This window comes from Chelonoidis abingdonii, chromosome 1, assembly GCF_003597395.2.
Source record: "Chelonoidis abingdonii isolate Lonesome George chromosome 1, CheloAbing_2.0, whole genome shotgun sequence".
Lineage (NCBI taxonomy): Eukaryota > Metazoa > Chordata > Testudines > Testudinidae > Chelonoidis > Chelonoidis abingdonii.
The window spans coordinates 334,458,916-334,478,310 of record NC_133769.1 but is presented as its reverse complement, the minus strand read 5'-3'; the positions used below and the strand labels follow the sequence as shown (position 1 = coordinate 334,478,310).

The 19,395-nt window shown below is 38.5% G+C and overlaps 1 protein-coding gene across 1 annotated transcript in view; it reads left to right on the top strand.

Annotated features, from left to right (window-relative positions):
• PARP4 (poly(ADP-ribose) polymerase family member 4) overlaps nucleotides 1-19,395 on the top strand; it is a 117,184-nt gene that overhangs the window by 34,564 nt on the left and 63,225 nt on the right. The window contains exons 10-20 of the mRNA XM_075066109.1: nucleotides 3,065-3,225; nucleotides 7,159-7,296; nucleotides 10,659-10,757; nucleotides 10,971-11,154; nucleotides 13,519-13,678; nucleotides 14,242-14,366; nucleotides 15,319-15,450; nucleotides 15,699-15,785; nucleotides 16,376-16,540; nucleotides 17,339-17,385; nucleotides 18,979-19,060. Of these exons, the coding sequence (XP_074922210.1) occupies nucleotides 3,065-3,225; nucleotides 7,159-7,296; nucleotides 10,659-10,757; nucleotides 10,971-11,154; nucleotides 13,519-13,678; nucleotides 14,242-14,366; nucleotides 15,319-15,450; nucleotides 15,699-15,785; nucleotides 16,376-16,540; nucleotides 17,339-17,385; nucleotides 18,979-19,060 (1,380 nt within the window). The remainder of the gene's footprint in view (nucleotides 1-3,064; nucleotides 3,226-7,158; nucleotides 7,297-10,658; nucleotides 10,758-10,970; nucleotides 11,155-13,518; nucleotides 13,679-14,241; nucleotides 14,367-15,318; nucleotides 15,451-15,698; nucleotides 15,786-16,375; nucleotides 16,541-17,338; nucleotides 17,386-18,978; nucleotides 19,061-19,395) is intronic.

Here is a 19,395-nt window from a genome sequence, read left to right as displayed (position 1 = left end):
CATTAATAAAATGTGTGTGTGTGCCACTTCTCCAGGCACAAGCTGGTGCTGGGTTGCTTGGCCTCCGCACCCTGTCTCCATCCTCAGAGCAGGACAACTCTCTGCTAAGGTTTGGGAATTGGATTGGTCCAAGCAGGGCTGGCTCCAGGGTTTTTCCACCCCAAGCAGCTGGGGGGTGGGAGGAGGGCACGGGGGAAGCCGTGATCACAATCAGCGGCAGCTCCACCCTGCGACTTTCTTCTTCGGCGGCAATTCCGTGGCAGGTCCTTCCCTCCNCTAGACATGAAAAAGTCTGTATCTCAATGTGTCCCTCTGTAAGAATTAGTTGATAAAATTCATATATTCTGACTGGCTTTGCTGCCAAAGTAGTTAATTTGTAAGAGAAACATCATTATGTGCAATTTTCTAAGAAATAGTCTTAAGTTTTTAAAATATAAGAATTTAAAAGCTGTGGTTCAGTTAGCAACGTTGCCAAAGGGCCATTTTGAAGCCAGGATCAACTTTGGATCAATATTGATATAGAGTAGAACTTGGTTACAAAGTCCCTGGCTTATGTCACCACTGTTACACTACTGGATATTACTTATGGTTTGTGTAAATTATATTGAAGTTTACCTCTTCCCTACTGCTCTGTGATCATCAAACTATCACCTGGCATTCTACAGAAAGGATCAAATGGGAATGTATTACAAGTAACAGCTGTATTGAAATTCAGTACAGCTGTGCAAGCAAATCTATTTCCTCTAGGAATGGTGTCCCTAGTCTCTGTTTGTCAGAGGGTGCAGATGGATGGCAGGAGAGAGATCACTTGATCATTACTTGTTAGGTTCATTCCCTCTGGGACACCTGGCATTGGCCACTTTCGGTAGACAGGATACTGGGCTGGATCGACCTTTGTTCTGACCCAGTATGGCCATTCTTATGTTCTATTTCCTGTTTTATTTCAAATTTGGACAGAATGTCAAATGGATAATGGTACTTCAGTGCAATCTTCAGACTCTTGCTATAAATAGGTGTTCGTCTTATGTACCAATAGATAAACTAATGATTTAGAAGTTTAATTAATATTTATTGTTATCTTCTTGTAGTTTCCAACCATAAACCCTCTGGGATTGTTTTCCATTATTTAATAAAGAGTTAGTCTGACCTTGTGAATTTACAAGAAACTAAAGCACTTCCAGCTAATTAAATCCATGTTCTTTTTTGTTATATACTTGGGGTGCATGCTGCTCCCCTTACTTCGTGAGTAGTCCTACTGAAATCAGCACGACTACTTGCGGAGTATCTCAGCATGAAGGTAGAATTAGGTCCTTGGTTTTGAATGCCAAACTTAGGTACAAAAAGCCGTACTGATGTTGCGATAACAAAGAATAAACAAAAACGTATTATCTTAGTGTAGAAAGAAATTACCCTCTTTCTAGTATTTACCTTTCTCAGGCTTGTTGCACTGTTTTGTCAGGATTTCATATTTAATAATCTCTTCTCTTGAAGGTGAGCAAAGGGGAAGGTATTCTACTTCAAATAAAGAATGCAATAAATGAGGGAACAGCAGCAAAGGCACTGAAAGCGATGATGATGGAGTTCTATCGAATTATACGTCACAAAAGTGGAATAGACTATAATATTACCAAAAAACTGTTATCTAGCAAACAGGACCTCTGTCAGGTAACACTTTCAGATTGTTAGTTAGCTCTGATGTGTCCTGTATAGTGTCACTTATAAATACTGTTACACCAGTGAGTAGGATATTTTTTAACTCTTGCAAGAGCTACTAAAATGTAGTTCTGTTGTGAATCCAGATAGCAACGGGGGGCTTACCAGTGGTGCAAAAAAGTTACATTTAAAATATGGTCAATATAATTATCTTTGGCCATAGGAATGTTTCTGATACCAGAAGTCCCACATCCCATCTTGCCCATGACTGATGATGTGGCAGCAATATAATGTTTTTATAGTTTAATGTTGTATAATTAATGAGTGTGCAGGTTAGGTACCCCATCATGATATGTTGTTATACAGCTCATACTATATGATCACAATGGTCCCTTTTGACCTTGGAATCTATGAATATGCATTAATAAAATGTGTGTGTGTGCCACTTCTCCAGGCACAAGCTGGTGCTGGGTTGCTTGGCCTCCGCACCCTGTCTCCATCCTCAGAGCAGGACAACTCTCTGCTAAGGTTTGGGAATTGGATTGGTCCAAGCAGGGCTGGCTCCAGGGTTTTTCCACCCCAAGCAGCTGGGGGGTGGGAGGAGGGCACGGGGGAAGCCGTGATCACAATCAGCGGCAGCTCCACCCTGCGACTTTCTTCTTCGGCGGCAATTCCGTGGCAGGTCCTTCCCTCCTAGAGGGACCAAGGGACCTGCCACTGAATAGCCCGACTTGCCTCCCCTTCCCCTTGGCCGCCCCAAGCACCTGCTTGCTGAGCTGGTGCCTGGAGCCGGCCCTAGGTCCGAGTCTTGTGATAACATGATCTCAATCCCTCACCTTTCCCCCCTCTTCTAGGCTGTGAAGCCCAGCTTTGTGCATTGCTTTTAGTGCCGTTGCCCTCCTGATTGGCCAGTGGCACAGCTAACACCACAGGATGGCTGCTGAGTGGCAGTCTGGGAGTGGGGACAGTCCCAGGAGCAAAGTCAAAATGGCAGCCAGCAAACAGAAAGTACTGGCTTGCTGAGTAGTTGTGAGATGGTCCAAGGCTTGGAGTGATTTTGGAGTTTTATGAAAGCAGTTTAACTGTATCTGCCATGTTTTGTTTACATAAGTTGCCACACCTGGTTTCACTTTTGCTATTCATGCTAATGGATAAGTTGAAATAGTCTCTGCTTTTATCTTCAGTTCCAGTATTATTTCACTGTAATTAGTGTGAATGATTTTCTTTTACTATAATTTTCTCTCTCTTTTTTATTCTGGGTTTTGGTAATTTTCTATATTAAATGTAACAAGTATAAAATGACCCCCCCCCCCAAAAAGTCACCAAAAATGTAGATAATTAGAACACTGTTCACTAGTCACTACAATATATTATCCACATATCAATTCTAATGTATATCTTTATATTTTAGCTAATCAGAGACATGCTTAATGTCTGCGAAACAAGTATGTCAAGCCCTAACCCACCATCTCTTGCTAAATACCGGGCTTTAAGGTGCAAGATAGAAGCTATCAATCCAAACAGTGAAGAATTTCTCAATGTTAAACAGCAGGTGTTGAAAAATAATCACAGGTGAGTGTTTAATAGTGATAAGATGACCTCAGTTGAATTATAGGAATAATACATAAAGTACATATAGTGAAGGGTGGGCCACCAAATTCTGCCACAGCAGTGAGATCTTTGCCTTGCTCCTCCAGTTCTCACACTGGTAAAACTCCCATTGATTTCCACTCTACTCCAGAGCCAGCAGGCAGAGCTGGCCTTTACAAAAGCAAAGTAAGCAGGCATAGCATGTCAGGTGTTTGTCCTATTCCTCCTCCATCTCTGAGACCAAAGGAAGAGAAAAGAACTTGCTCTCATACCTTCCCTAGGACCAGAACTAGATGGGAAGAAATTCATGCCCAGTCGTCAGCTCCAGCAGCTTGGGGCTGTGTCCTTGCTGGGGCCCTGCAGATTGTACAGCCAGCATGATGATAGGTCATTGGTAGCTCACTCCGAACTCTAAAAACAGCTGAATCTTGGCCCCAGTTGTTCTTTCTGCCCATCTTTGCTTGGATCAGCTGCATAAGATACATCATCTTCTACTATGATGTACATTTGGACTGAATAGAAACAAATTCATTATGACAGTATCTGATAAGACTGATAAAACTGCTCTATTTTTTGTTTCATTATTCAAGGCCTCAATAATTTTGAAAAACACATCATCCTTTATGGAAGGAACTATTTTTAAATTTGTTTTAATTAGATTTTATGGCTTCTGTGTTTGTTTCTGAATTTCAGTGTTTATTTTCAGGCATTTTAACGCTGATCTTTTTTTAAGTGTGATATTCCTATTTCAGCTGTTTTTAATTTTCCTTGTGTTATTTAAAAACCCTGCCCCCCCCCTTTTGAAGATCTCCTTAGCCCCTTTCAAACAATTCTCATTCATGTAAAAAGATATAAATTAAATGTTCTTTTGTATATACTTTCAAAAAGCTTACTCTCTACTGTATTTTTCATTTGGATTCTATTTAATTGTATTGGTTGGTGTTATACTGGAGACTCTATCTGGTAATTAACCAGTAAAATTAAACATGAAAAAATGAATAAATTCATAGAAATAAAGTTACCCAGACTATGTGATCTTAGTTTTTGGGACACTGCATTTGATTTTCCGTAAAAGATAATTTTTTCAAAAATCAAACTGCTGTGGAAATAGATGTTGAAGGAGCAGGCTTAAACAGTCTTCTAAAAAAGAAGCTTCATATAGTAGCTCCATAAGTAGAGACATTAAAAAATATTTGTAATCCTCAAAAAACCCTCCTTGGGTAAAGTTTTTCCAAGTGCCTAAGTAACTTAGGAGCCTAAGTCCTGCTTACAAAAGTGACATAGGTACTTAGGAGGTGATAGCCTTGTCTACACTACAAATGGCTTGCTGGTATACTGGCAACATAAGCTGCATCTACACTAAGGGCTCTGACAAAAGGAGTTTTTCTGCCCAGTTAGGAATACCAAGTCCCTGAATCACATTAGCTACTCTGACAGAAGCACTCATCTGTCACCATAGCTGCATCTAAACAGGGGGTTCTGCCGCATAGCTATGCTGGCTGGAGGGGATGGGCTTTTTACACCCCTGACTGACAGCTATGCCAACAAAACTTTGTGATGAAGACCTGGCCTCATTCTTTTTGAAGTCATTGGGACTTAGAAGTCTAAGGTCGCAGCCTGCTCTACACTACAAAATTAGATCAACATAAGCCACCTTGCGTCGACTTAGTTGTACATGTGTCTATACTTACATTTGTCTTCTGCTGATGTAAGTGTCCAGTTACAGGGATGCAATAACACCATCTCCTTGAATGGTGTTGAGCCATGGTCAATGTACTGAGGTTAATGCAGCACGAGTACTGACACTGTGTGACTTATATTGACCCTAACAGTTCTCCAGCAGCTGTCCCACAATACCTAATGCTGACTGCTCAGGTCACAGTTTTGAACTCCACTGCCAGGGGTGTCAGATACCAGAAGCCACTATTGCTCCTTTAAAATCCCTGCATATTTTTAAAAGTCTTTTCCTGGTTGCCTAGCCTGGCGAGCATACCTACCATCTCTCCCTTGTTGTAAGCAACTAACCATGCTGGCTCCACTCGCTAGATTTGCTACTGCTTGGAGCAGACAGTAGGTATTGGATCTCCTGAGCCTGTGAGGAGAAGAGATTGTGCAGACACAGCTTTGGAGCAGTCATAGAAACATCGAAATCTGCCAAAGATTGCACAGGTGATGCAGGCAAAGGGGTACGGTAGGAATCACAGCAGTGCCAGGTGAAAACGAAGGACCTGCAGCAGGCATACTAAAACCAGGGCAGCAGAAAGTCAATCCAGTGTCTAGCTACAGACCTGCTGCTTTTACAATGAACCGAATGTCACTTTTGAAAATGATGCAAAGGCCTGACTTAACCTCCAGTGTAGATGCAGGAGGTTTAATGGGAAAATGCTTCTGTTGTCCTAGCTAATGTCACTCAGGGAGGTAGAGTTCCTACAGCAGTGAAAAAATCTCTTCTGTTGCTATAATCTCCATTTGCACTATGGGGTTACAGCAGAGTATGCTGTACTCCTGTAGTACCCATTGTGTAGACATTTCCTTAAGAGCCAAGTCACTTAAGTACTTTTGAAAAATTTACCCCTAATCTTAACTCTGAAGGTTGTCTCCTGTCAGAGGTAGAGTCTGGGATTGATACCAATAAACAGCATGCTGGAGCATTACATGGTCCAGATCAATGGATCCTGCTCCAAGTCTGGACTTCCCAGGATCTGAAAGGATACCAAAAAAGGCAAATTTTAAAAAAGCTTTGCTAAATTCCTCTCTGCTCATGCTACTGAGGGATTCAGCACCAGATTCCTACTACTCTGAATTTATTATTTAAATATCTTTGAGAGGATCCCATCAAGATTGTTTTGTAATTGAATACGTATTTTGTATGTAGCTGAGCTTGTGGCAGGATTGTTCGGACTGAGCTTGTAGACCCAGATCCTCAGGTGCCTAAATATCTTTAACTCCCATTGATTCATGGAGTTGGGCACCTAAATACTTTTTAAGCCTTAGTCAGTGAACTTCCAGCAGCCATTGGTCCTTTCTACAGTGTAGACAGGCCCTTCGTCACTCACAGTACAACTTAGCTGGAGACCATTCTTTATCACCCCAGTGCCCTTTTATTTCTCTGTCTTTTCCCGCCACCACCTATATACAGCTATATACAGTTCAGTATCAGTCAGGTAGCCCCTTGGGGAACAGCTTGCTCTTCCAGCTAGCTGGGAGCAACAGGCCCTCACTCCTCACTTTCCTGTCCTCCCTCACCTACTTCCTTCCTGCTAGCTTTATAGGCCTTCCCCCATCAAGCTCACAACCTGTCAGCTCCAATCTTTTCCCCTTACTGCGAGCTGAGCTAGCAGGCTCTGCACTAACAGGGGCTGAGTCAGTGCCTTCTGGCCAGCACCCTGTTACATACAGCCTCAACAGACAAGTGTCAGTGGCTGCTGGAAGTTGTAGTGTAGTGCAGCTACATTCTGTGCAGACCATAAGCTAGAAGCTCTTCCTCTTAGGTCACCCAGACTGTTGACTTCGAAAGGACAATGAATGAGTAGGCCTGATAGATGGAAACTTTAAAATTTTGGAAAACTAACATTCTGATTTTTTCACAGTTCTGCCATAGCTTGAACTCTGTGAAACAAATACATTGTATAGAAAAGGGGAAACCTACTATGAGATTACAGGCAATCACAGATTAGATAGCTGCTATAGATTTACAATTTGTATTCCTGTTTGCCTTTAACATTTAAATATTTCCAGTGTGTTTGTAGTAAATGTTCCTTTGTACTGTGTCTGGTTCTTGTAATTATGAAAGAAAAACAAATGAAGAGTAGTCATTTCTTTGAGGTACATATTCTTCACTCTTTATCTATTAATTGAATTTGAATACACTTTCTAACTCACATTGCCTCAAAGTTTATTTTCAATTTCTTGCAGTGACTGTCCAGTGCAAGTTTTACAAATATACAGAGTTGGTAGAATAAGTGAAACAGCAGAGTTTCTGAGTAGTCTTGGGAATGTTCAGTCCTTATTCCATGCATCATCTGTGCGCAACTTCGTTGGAATTCTCTCCCGGTAAGAACTTGCAGTATTTTTTCTCTAAGGTTTTCCAGCATCTTTTTACTTTTTTGTTTAATATTTTGAGTTTATAAAGGACTCATTTTCTTTGACATTAAGCAAACGTTTACTTTAATGTTTGGGCATTAACATTTATGCAGGTACATCACAATAGAAAAATTCACCTTTTCTTTTGAACAGATGAATTAAAAGATGTGATATTCTCTTGAAAACAGATCTAGGTTGGATATAAGTGGTCAGATATCATGGTAATAAGCATAATTTAAATACCTGGTAAAGAAAGAACTTAATTTTTTTTTCAGCGTATTCTATTTAAGATTAATTACTACCCTAATAAAATATAGAGAGAGTGGAAAGGGTAATAAATGTGAATAATATATCCCTTCTTCTACCACAGGGGTAGGCAACCTATGGCACGCGTGCTGAAGGCAGCACACAAGCTGATTTTCAGTGGCACTCATGCTGCCCAGATCCTGGCCGCTGATCTGAGGGGCTCTGCATTTTAATTTAATTTTAAATGAAGCTTCTTAAACATTTTAAAAACCTTATTTATTTACATACAACAATAGTTTAGTTATATATTATAGACATAGAAATACACCTTCTAAAAACGTTAAAATGTATTACTGGCACGCTAAACCTTAAATTAGAGTCAATAAATGAAGATTCGGCACATCACTTCTGAAAGGTTGCCGACCTCTGTTCTAGCAAGTCTTCCATTGCTGACCTCCATCCTCCATTTTTAGATGTTATTTTTAAAAATATATGTGTGTATGTAATATTAAGCACACATCATTGTCTTCTTCTGTTGTAACTCATATCTTACCACACACTGTTTATTTTTATCCCTTATGTTGGATCTAATTAGGGTCAAACATCTGCAGCCAATAGTAGTACTAACAAATTCTATGCGACTACTCACAGTAGTAAGTACTGAGTTCATTAATGAGTGTTCATGTGATCATCTACTTTGATTGCAGGTCCTGAGGACAAGAATCTGTTAACTTTTATTTGCTTGTAAAGGGCCATGCACACCTATGATACTGTATAAATAATACAATATTAGTTTTATTTCTATAGCCAAATCTGTTCTTGAATAAAGTTGGTTTCTGTCATAATCTTAACAGAATTCATATATTCTAAGGCCATATGGGACAATTAGGTTGTCTGGTTGAACTTCCTGTATATCTCAGGCCACTAAGGGTATGTGTCAGCTGACTCAGGCTTGCAGGACTTGGGTTTCAAGGCTGTTTAACTGTGGGGTAGTCGTTCAGGCTCTGGGACTCCATGAAGAGGGAGTGTCCCAGAGCCTGAGCTCCACCCTGGGCCTGAATATTTAAACCACTGTTAAACAGCCCCATAGCCTGAACCTTGCAAACCAAGTCAGCTGATAACCCCTGCATTGAGCCCAATATAGTATTTCTTTTACTAAAACATACCTTTCAGAAAGGCATCCAGTCTTGATTTGAAGAAATCAACAGATAGAGAATCCACTACTTCCTTTGTTAGTTTAGTCCAAAGGTTTATCACCTTCAAAAATATGTGCCCTATGTCTTATTTGAATTTGTTTGACTTCAGCTTCCATCCATTGGTTCTTGTTATGCCTCTCTCCTCAAGATTAAAGAACCCCTCAGTACCAGGTATTTTCTCCCTGTCAGGGTACTTATAAACTGTAATCGACTGACCTATTAAGATCTTCAAGTTTCTCGTTGTAAGATATTTTCTCCAGACCTCAACTGATTTTTGTGGCCCTTCTCTGTGCCCACTTCAAATTTTCAACATCCTTTAAAAAATGTGGACACCAGAACTGTATGTAGTATTCCGTTACCAGTGCTGTAAACAATGGTAAAATAATCTTAGAGCTTCTCTGTTTATACGTCCAAGAACAGCGTTATCCCTTTTTGCCACAGTGTCACACTGGGAGCTCATGTTGAGTTTCTTACCCACTTTGACCTCAAAATCTTTTTCAGAGTCACAGCTTTGAGGATACCAGCCCCCATTTTGTAGATATTGCCTGTGTTTCTTGTTCCTAGATGTATGACCTTGCATTTGGTTGTATTTAAATGTATTTTATTTGAATGGGCCTGGCCTACCAACTGATCCAGATCACTCTGTATGACTGCCCTCACTTTGTCCTTATCCTTATTTACTACTCTGCCAAACTTTGTCTCATCCTCAAATTTGATCAACAGTGATTGTATATTTATTTCCAGATCACTTGATTTAAAATATTGAACAGCATCGGGCCTAGTGCCAATCCATGAGGAACCCAACTAGAAACATCCCCATTTAATGATGATTCCCCATTGACAACTTCTTTATGAGTTCTGTCAGTTAGCCAGCTCTTAATCTATTTAAGATGTGCTTTATCTATATTATATAGTGCTAATTTTTTCGTAAGAATGTCATGCAGTATTAGATCAAATGCCTTACAAAAGTCTAAGTATATTACATCTATGCAGTTACCAATAGCAACCAAATTTGTAATCTCATCAAAAGTTTAAAGCCGCTTTGTTTGACAAGACCAACTTTCCATAAAAGAAGATTAAAGTTAAGGATCAAACTTCCCTTCACTCCTGGACACTCTACCTTTTTTGTCCTCCCTTGTTTTGCTTAGATAATGTATGTATCTGTGATAGGTATATGGTGTTCCAGATAGTATAGGTTATAGAAAAGTAGCACTATTTTATAGAACAGACAAATATTAAGTGCTTGTTTTGTGTTAATGTGAATGTTTGCCAGTGATTACTATTTTGTTTTCACTTTGTAACATGCAGTTTTTATGTCCTAATACTAGAAAAATAAGGAGTATTTACTGTAATACCCTCTTGATGAACTTCACCCAGGGATTTCCCCTGTTGTGACTAACTCAGTAATATCTCTGTTTTACTGAACATTTTCCAGAACTCCCTTTCCATGGTTTCTGTAAACTGTATTTTGTCTAGTTCAGGGGTAGGCAACCTATGGCACGTGTGCCGAAGGTAGCATGCGAACTGATTTTCAGTGGCACTCACACTGCCCGGGTCCTGGCCACCGGTATGGGGGGCTCTGCATTTTAATTTAATTTTAAATGAAGCTTCTTAAACATTTTAAAAACTTTATTTATTTTACATACAACAACAGTTTAGTTATATATTATAGACTCATAGAAACCTTCTAAAAACATTCAAATATATTACTGGCATGCAAAACCTTAAATTAGAGTGAATAAATGAAAACTCGGCACACTACTTCTGAAAGGTTGCCGACCCCTGATCTAGTTCATCAGTGGCACTCTATTTACTCAGTATGTATTAATCACGGGACCGTATGTCAGGATCCTTCTACCTTCATTAACTGTGATGCTATTTCTTTTCTAGAGGTCTCCTTTTACCAAAGATAGTGGTTGAAGATCATGGCATGGAAAGAACTGATATTGGGAACCTAGGGAGTGGCATTTATTTCAGTGATTCTATCAGGTTTGAAATACTTACTTACTTATAATATTGGGTTCTTTGACTCTTAAAGAAATTTAAGTTTCTTTTTGTAATGTTTTAGAGGAATTTTAAGATAAATTTAATGTTGAAAGTTATTCCTTTCCATTTTTCTACTTTCTATTGAAATTTAAAATAGAAATGCATGTTAATATAAACTGTATGTGTCTGTGTGTGTGATTTTTTTTTTAACTGTAGTACAAGCACTAAATATTCTCTACCAAGTGAAATGGATGGAACTCGACTGTTGGCTGTGTGTAATGTGGCACTCGGAACCTGCTTGGATTTGTATAAAAAAGATTTGTCATTAACTAATGCGCCAGCAGGATATGACAGCGTGCATGGAGTCCGTAAAACAGCAAACATCTCTTCAGATTTTGAGGTATTGAAATCAGATCCAACCAAAAAAAGGCACTGAGGTTGTTTAAAACTCTTGGATTTATTGTGCCAGTGTTAGATAACAGGATAGTGGGAGACTGAGCACCTAGGTTCTATTCCCAGTTCTGCCTCTGAATTACTATGTGGCAATGGGCAAGTCACTTAATCACTTTTACCTCCATGTCCCCATCTGTGAAGTGCATATAATACCTGCATCACAGGATTTTTAAACATTTTTATAGAGCTTTTGGACTATGGCATGAAGGACACTATTTAAATGAAAAGTATTAATATTATTTCATATTACAGTGGAATTCTCCTATAAATAGCTGAGAGAGATTTTATATTGAACTTAGTTCTAACAAAGTGGGGTGAAAATCCTGACCGACTTCGCTACATTTCAGCAGATTTTCATGTCACATAAACCACATACCCAATAGGATTTGGAGCAGTGGAAGGGTCAACCAGGATTTGTGTAATGGATGTTGAACATAGCCTATGTCTATACTAGCTGAAAACCATATTCCACCAGGGTTGCAGCAGTGAATCACAACTTCTTTTCTTAGGGTAGACACATCCCTTTAGTAAAGCGTTGCTTCAGTTACAGTGAACTTTCATTCCACTATAAATTATTTGCATTGTGCTATTTCCCTTGAAATATACCAGTTCATATCTGTCAGAGAGGTGTGAAATGCTACATTTCAAGGAAATTTCCCCTGCATCCTATAATTATTACTTTCACATAGTAGAGGGAAAGGGCAAGGAGGATCCTGGCTCCCAGTCTTGCTACAATAGCTCCCAGCAAGGAGTAAAGAGCTGAGTAGTCTTGCTAAAGTTGCTCTGCACTGAGGGTAGAAAGGTTGCCAAGTGTGTGGTTTTTGCAGCCCAATTGGGCTATTTATAACTGACAGCAGCGGGGATTTTTTAGCAGTTGCAGATTGCGGTGTTTGCTATTTTGCTGCCCTGTTGCCACTGGCCATGCTGCTCAGGAGTCGGGAGGAAGACTCCTGATCTATCTCGCCCTCTGCCCTGCCGAGATGTCCTGCCCTGCACTCAGGGTTTCGTGTCACATCTCCCTCTTGGGTTACATTTGTAGCATGCATGGAAGACCTGTGCCTTAGTCCCAAAACCTTCTGCTGCTCTCCTTCCCCATACCTGCTGATGATCATTGTGACTCCTAACATTGAGCAGTTATTTAGAGACATGCTCACTCACAGAAACTTTTTGTGTATGGTGTCACAGTTCAGGGCATCTGCACTTGTATTTCCCCTCAGAGGTTCAGCAAGGGCCCCTGATGCTCAGGCTTCCAGTTCTTGCCACTCTTGGATGGAGACATGCATTTTCACGCTGGACAGTTCTCTGGCCTTCTCTGTGTAATTCACAGAACAGTCAGTCTGCCTAGACAGACCTTCTTGCTTTTTCTTCAGAGATGGATAACAGTTAAGGTTAAGATTTTATCATGGTTATTTTTAGTAAAAGTCATACACAGGTCACGGGCAATAAACAAAAATTCACTGGAGCTATGGCCTGTCCATGACCTTTTACTAAAAATAACAGGGTAGAGAAATACCAGGAGAGTCCAGGGGACTAGTGTATGCATATGACCCCAGGGGGACTTCAAAGGCTGATAACTGAGAAAGTTCAGTAGCATTCTCCTCTGCTAGATAAGATATATACAATGCCACAACACCACATACACAATTGTATTTTAATATAATGTACCCCATAGATACTCCAATGAGGTTTAATTTAATTCTGTAAAACTTATTTTAATTCCATAAGGTTTGTTCAGGATATTGTCAGTCTGTCACATATGGAATATAGAAAACAAAAATGAAAGAGGGTTCCACTGTCTTATTAATGTGTAAAATAAATATAATCACTGCTCCAAATTGTTTAAACTGTAAAGGTAGGAATAGGTGCAATACTATGCAAACAAATAAGCACAGTTGCTGTCTAGGCAGCCAGAGAAGGAAAAGTGATAATTATATTTGGAATTATTTTGAGGAACAGTTGTGTTAAGGAATTTTTTTTGAGAGAGGTTGGGCACCTGGATAACTTAATTGTGAGGCTTTCTGCCGAGTTGAGGATGGCATGAAAAAAGTCATAAATTTGTGAGTGAGAAAAGGAGACGAAAGGAGCAGTCAGTAGCAAAGTTTGGGCAGCGTAAGAAGGTAAAGGATGAGAAGAGGACAGAGGTGGAGTTCTTTGAAGAGTGCAAAGCGTTAGTATTAAAACCTTACAGTCATATTGCGTCATCTCAGTTGAGATGTCTCTTTAGATCAGCTCTTAAATCGATTTACAGTCTTTGTAGGAATACCTGTAGCTTTTATTATATTTGTAAAATAATTCTCTTTGCTTGCAACAGGATGATGAATTTGTTGTATACAAAACCTGTCAGGTTAAAATGAAATACATTGTTAAGTTTTGCCTTGCTGGAGACGAAGTAAAGCAGTTTCAGCCTGGAATTGAGACAGAATTAGAGCAAGATCAGCCAGTGACTTCACATTGTCATTTACATCCCGAAGGTGGAAAATATTTCTTGTTTGTAATTGTATTTACATCATAAATGCTATAGCTATTATCAATAATTCTTGAATAAAACTGATCAAATACATTTTTAATATAATTGAAAAATTATTTTGGATTGATTTGCAGCTGTCACCACACATTCTTGACTAACATTGGTATCTTGGAAGCATCTGTTTAACAGATTTCCTCTGGGAATAAATATTGAGGCTGGTTTTCTCCTCCTGACAGAGTGCCTTTCAAGAGGCCTAGCAGGAAGTACTCTTGCATAAGTCATCAGATGCTCTTTAGACTTCACATTTTACTCCCTAAAGGCTAAACAAAGGTCTTATGAAAAACCTGTCATCAACTCATGATCTCTCAGACAGCCTTTATCACAGCAATAGAGCAATATTATTGTGGGAATTCGTAACAGACACTGAGTATTATTTTTAATCCATGTATGATGAATTACAGTTGTAAACATGGGCCAAATGGCCATTGGTGTGTGGGATTGGCTATTATCCCACCACCCAAAAACCCAAACCAAAACACTAACCTTTCTTCAATTTTTTATATTTAGACTATGCATTACCAAGTATAAATTTTTTAAACCACGTAAAAACTGGTCTTCAGGACACATCTGGAAACCCAGTCCCTCTTGAAGATATTCATATCAAGGGGAGGATAATGGACTTCATAGCACAGGTACAGTGCACTGTTAACCCAACTTTTCAGCAACTGACTATTGAGAATTAATTAAAATTGTTATATACTGTTGAGTCACTTTTAGAAAAATAGACACTCAATCTCTAAATGAAGGTCAGTCTCTTACAGGTCCTGACATTAATTCCAAGTGTTTTTAATTTTTAAAGGTAAGCAGACAAATCACTTTTGTAAGTTCTTTGGGCAATGAAAAGATCAGTGAATTTGTGTAATTCCATATTTCAGAATAATTTTTCTGCCTATGTACGGTTAAGTCATTGCCAGGAAGAAAGTTGCTGCGGTGGAATATGCTTTTTTTTTCTTTTAAAGGGGCTTTCTTGCCTGCCTATTTGATAACTAGGATTGGTGGGTTGAGCTTACCAAAATAATGAAGGGCCCACCCCCAGGGATGAGGGAGTGGTCCCAAACCCAGAAATCAATAGATTATCTGAGACAAAAAAATTAAAAAGGGAAATGGAGGTCCAGGAGCAAAACAATGGATCCAGGGCAATACACCCAGCAGAGACCCTAGACCATGTCCACTGCTCCTTGAAGTCTAAGGAACTTACAGACCTTTTTCCTTAAGTGCAGATTTGCTAAGTTGGGTTTGCGTAACCCGGACAGCATCTGTATTCCATTACCAGTTTCCTGAACTGTCCATTCCCCCAAGCACCAGTAGATTTGTTACAATGACTATATGTATATGTGTTTGAGAAATTTGTGTACAAATAGGTCTTCAAAAAGATAAACCAAGTTGGACTCTGCCTCCTAGCCACATTTTGTAGTATGAAACATAATAGCACATTTATGCTGTTGAATTTAAAATAGTTAATTTAAACCAAAACCACTTGTGCAGAATGACCTGTGGGAAGATATACTCACTACCTGTTCTTTTTTTATCATGATTTTTTTTCAGTTAATAGGATTGTAAAAGAGATCCATTTCTCTGTTTCAGATAGTAGTGTTTCAGACATACACCAATCAGAATGATAATTCCATTGAGGCAAAATATGTCTTTCCTTTGGATAGCACAGCAGCTGTATGTGGATTTGAGGCTTTCATCAATGGGAAACATATTGTTGGAAAGGTAAGATGATTTAATATTTTGCTCTTCTATAGTGTTTTCAACCCAAAAATTTCAAAGCATTAATAAGCGAAGATGCACAACATTAGTGTTAATACTACTCTTACTCTGATTTTATACCATTGTCACTTAACTAGATTTCAAGTTGATGGTGTCCCACTAAATGACTGTTGGTTAACTGAGACAAGGTAGTTAACTGTGTTCCATATAAAAATAGTTCATTTACTGATTTTTGGAGCAATCTTTTGCAGGTTAAAGAAAAGGAACAAGCACATAAGGAATATAGAGAAGCAATCAGTAGAGGTGATGGCGCTTACTTGATGGACCAGGATGCCCCAGTATGTTGAATGTCATGGTTTACTATGTATTTTAGAAACCCCAGATTGGTCACATTGTATATTAGTTGTTGAAGTCAGATACCAGACAAAACAAGTTTATGACATTGATCCCCAGCCCCACAAATAAACATGTACTTCGCTTTACACATATAAGTAGTTCCATTGGAATCATTAAGAATCATGTCTTTAATGGAAGGATTTTTTTTTTTTTTAAATAATGGAAATTATTTAGGCTGCACATTTGATCATTTCAGGAAATTAGTCGAAAATATCTGCTGTACATCCTTCAGAAACTAGATTATGCCAACTCTCTGTAAAATCCTCTTTTAAAAAACAATTTGCACTTGAATTTGAATTTGATTTATGCCTAGTTACTACTGATGAGTTTTGTCCAGTCAGGAATTTTTAATAAATTGTTAAATCAGCATAACTTCTTGGCCTTTATCACCATAATTCATTTTCTTCAAGCTGCTTCTCTGAAGAAATATAGAAAACTAGCATTTGTTTTCTGTACATGACAAAACAAATGATTTATTGCTTTGGAAAATATAGTTTAAATATGCAGATTAAAGCAAGCGTCTCTTTTCTAGGATGTTTTTACTGTAAGTGTTGGAAACTTACCACCTAAAACTACAGTTCTTATCAAAGTCACCTACATAGCTGAGCTTAGTTTTCAGGATGGCTGTATTACTTTTCAAATGCCTGCTGCTGTGGCTCCTTGGCAACAAGACAAAGCCTTAAATGAAAACACACAGGTTTGTGCATTTAAAATATAAACTTAAAGTAACATCTTCTTGGTTTGGAGCACAAGTGCTCCTGTAAGGGCAGTGATTCCACAACAAGTTTGAGGGGAGTTGCAACCATCCTCTCTTTCTTACCTTTTTACATGTTTCTTATTGTTTCATTTAAAATTTATTCTAACCCTCATGGCTAAAAGCAAGAGCCTTCAGAAATGTGAACCAAAACAACAAATAAATCAATGTAGTGATGCCTGCCTGAATCTGCTCAAAACAATAGCTCTAAGACAGGGTTTGCAACTTGGTATTGTGACCAGCCTGCCCATATTGTTAAATGGAAAGTGGTCCTGGTTACATGGGATGAAGGCTTAGCATGGGGAAAGGGGTCCCAGGATGGATAAGGTTGAGAACCACTGATTTAGAACATGAGTAAATTTAGCAGTGTTAGTAATTAAGGTCCCAGGCCTATAGGCCAGCTACTTTATGCAGGTGGCCCCCTGTACCCTATTGACTTCAGTGATGTTCCATGTGAGCAAAGAGGTTTGCCCACAGAGAACAGTTTGCAAGAAGGGACAAATGACTTAGTATGTTTCCCCTCTTTAAATATCATCAAGTTTATTCTCCGTCCCATATGTATGTATAATTCCCATATGTTATACTCGCACATTGAGGAAAGAGTTGACCAGCGAAAGTGAAAGAAGCTGAGAAAGCTGCTGGGTGCTATGCTACAGTTGCTTTTCTAATAAAACCAAGAGTGACACTAAGATCTGTGTATTTCATAACAATGATATATTTATCGTTTTTTATTTTGTATAGGATACAGTAAAGAAGGTTTGTGTTAAACAAATAGGAACAAAAAAGGGGTGAGTAACTTTTAATAAGATATTTGATAGTCAAAAATTATTTTGAATAGTTTCCTTATTGTTGTTACTAACACCTTGGATTGTTGAATGTGAAGCAGCATGTAAAATTTATTTTTCACTGTTTATGTGGAGTTTATGGCATTTCATTCAGGTTGGATGATGAAAAGAGTTTTGATTCAAAACTGTTCCTCTATTTGGGTTGCAAACACTACACGGCAATAATTTTTAGGCAAACTCCATCTCCACCCCACTTCATTGAATATTTTGGATTGTTCGTTTCCTGAAAACATTTCTGTCAATACCAGGTTTTATAAACACTTTGCATCACAAAACCTAATCCTTTGGGCTTGCACTACCTGAAAGTGTATTTTTTTAAAATTGAACTGATTGTTAGCTTTTTCTTTTCATTAACATATTTAATAATTTTTTAAAATTATATTTCAAATTGTGAATTTTTTTCTGATAACTTAATACTTCTTGAGAAATTGATAATTATAGTTTTACTTCATGCAGTGTCTCTGCAGATTTCCACTCGCTCCTATTCATGACCTATTCTGCTAGTAAAAGCAGTAAGAACTTTAATGGGCACTTGTGCTACTCCAGGAACTGAATTTTCAGTGTTGGAAACTACGTAACGCCCATGTACATGTATGCACGCAATGCTGTGGCAAAAAGGGCTAATCCATGGGCACAGGGGCTGGAGCACCCACAGGGCAAAAATGGTGGGTGCTGAGCACCTACTGGTAACTCATCTATGGTGTTTATATTTTTTAAAGGATGTTGGAAAAATTGGGGAGAGTACAGAGAAGAGCCACAAAAATGATTTGAGGGTTAGAAAAAATGCCATATTGTGAGAGACTTAAAAAGCACAATCTGTTTAGCATATCAGATACATGAGCAAGTGATGACTTGATCATGGTGTGTAAGTTCCTTCATGGTGAGAAAATACCAGGTACCAAAGGGCTCTTTAATCTAGTGGCAAAAGACATAAAAAGAACCAACGGCTGGAAGTTAAAGCTAGACAAATTCAAATTAGAAATAAGGCACAATTTTTTTTAACAGAGAGAGTGATTATTCCTATGGCTAATCTACCAAAGGAAATGGGGTATTTGCCATCTCTTGATGTATTCAAGTCAAGACTGGATGTTTTTCAGGAAGGTACTCTCTAGTCATACACAAATTACTGAGCTCATTACAGGAGTAATTGGGTAAAATTCTATGGTCTATTTTATACCAGAGTTCAGACTACATGATCTCATGGCCTCTTCTGTCCTTAAAAATCCATGTATCTATGAATATCCTTAGTGACTCAGCATGTCCGCTGTTTGGAGTGTCTTGGGAATAGAAACTTTTGCAAGGGAAGCATGGGGCAGAAGAGAGCAAGGAGGTCAGACTAGATGATCATGATGGTCCCTTCCGACCTTGAAGTCGATGAGTCTACAAGTAGTGCACTGCTTATTTCCTTTATCCTAAGAGCTGCAAAGGATAGGGAGCATAGACTGATGTGTTCTTGATGGAGGAAGCATGGCATACATGCCAAATAGCCTCTTCTCCAAAACTGCCTCGTGTGTCAATTGTTTTTTCTTTATTTAGTGGATTCTGTTTGGCCATGTCTATTGAAATGCCGTACAGTATTGAACACATTCATAGTTGGACGCACACACTTAAAATAAAGGTAAGTAAATCTTCTTGCAACTGTTTTTCTGTTTTAGAGCTTATGGTCTTGTATTTTAAAAGGACCCTTTTATATTTTTAAAATAAATTGCATATAAATTGCATAGGACTCATCATGGAAACTAGTAATTCCATTTCCTTATATCAAATGAAAAAAATTTTCATGTGCACTTTTTAGAGCCACTTCAGTAGAAGTCTTTTAATTGTAAAATATATTTACTAAAGTGCATGTCAGTCTAAAGAAAAATATATATTTTGAAATGAAAACCATCATCTTAGCGGTAAAAAAAAAAAAAAAAGAAAACTTTGGGACATCTCATACCTAATGTTATATCT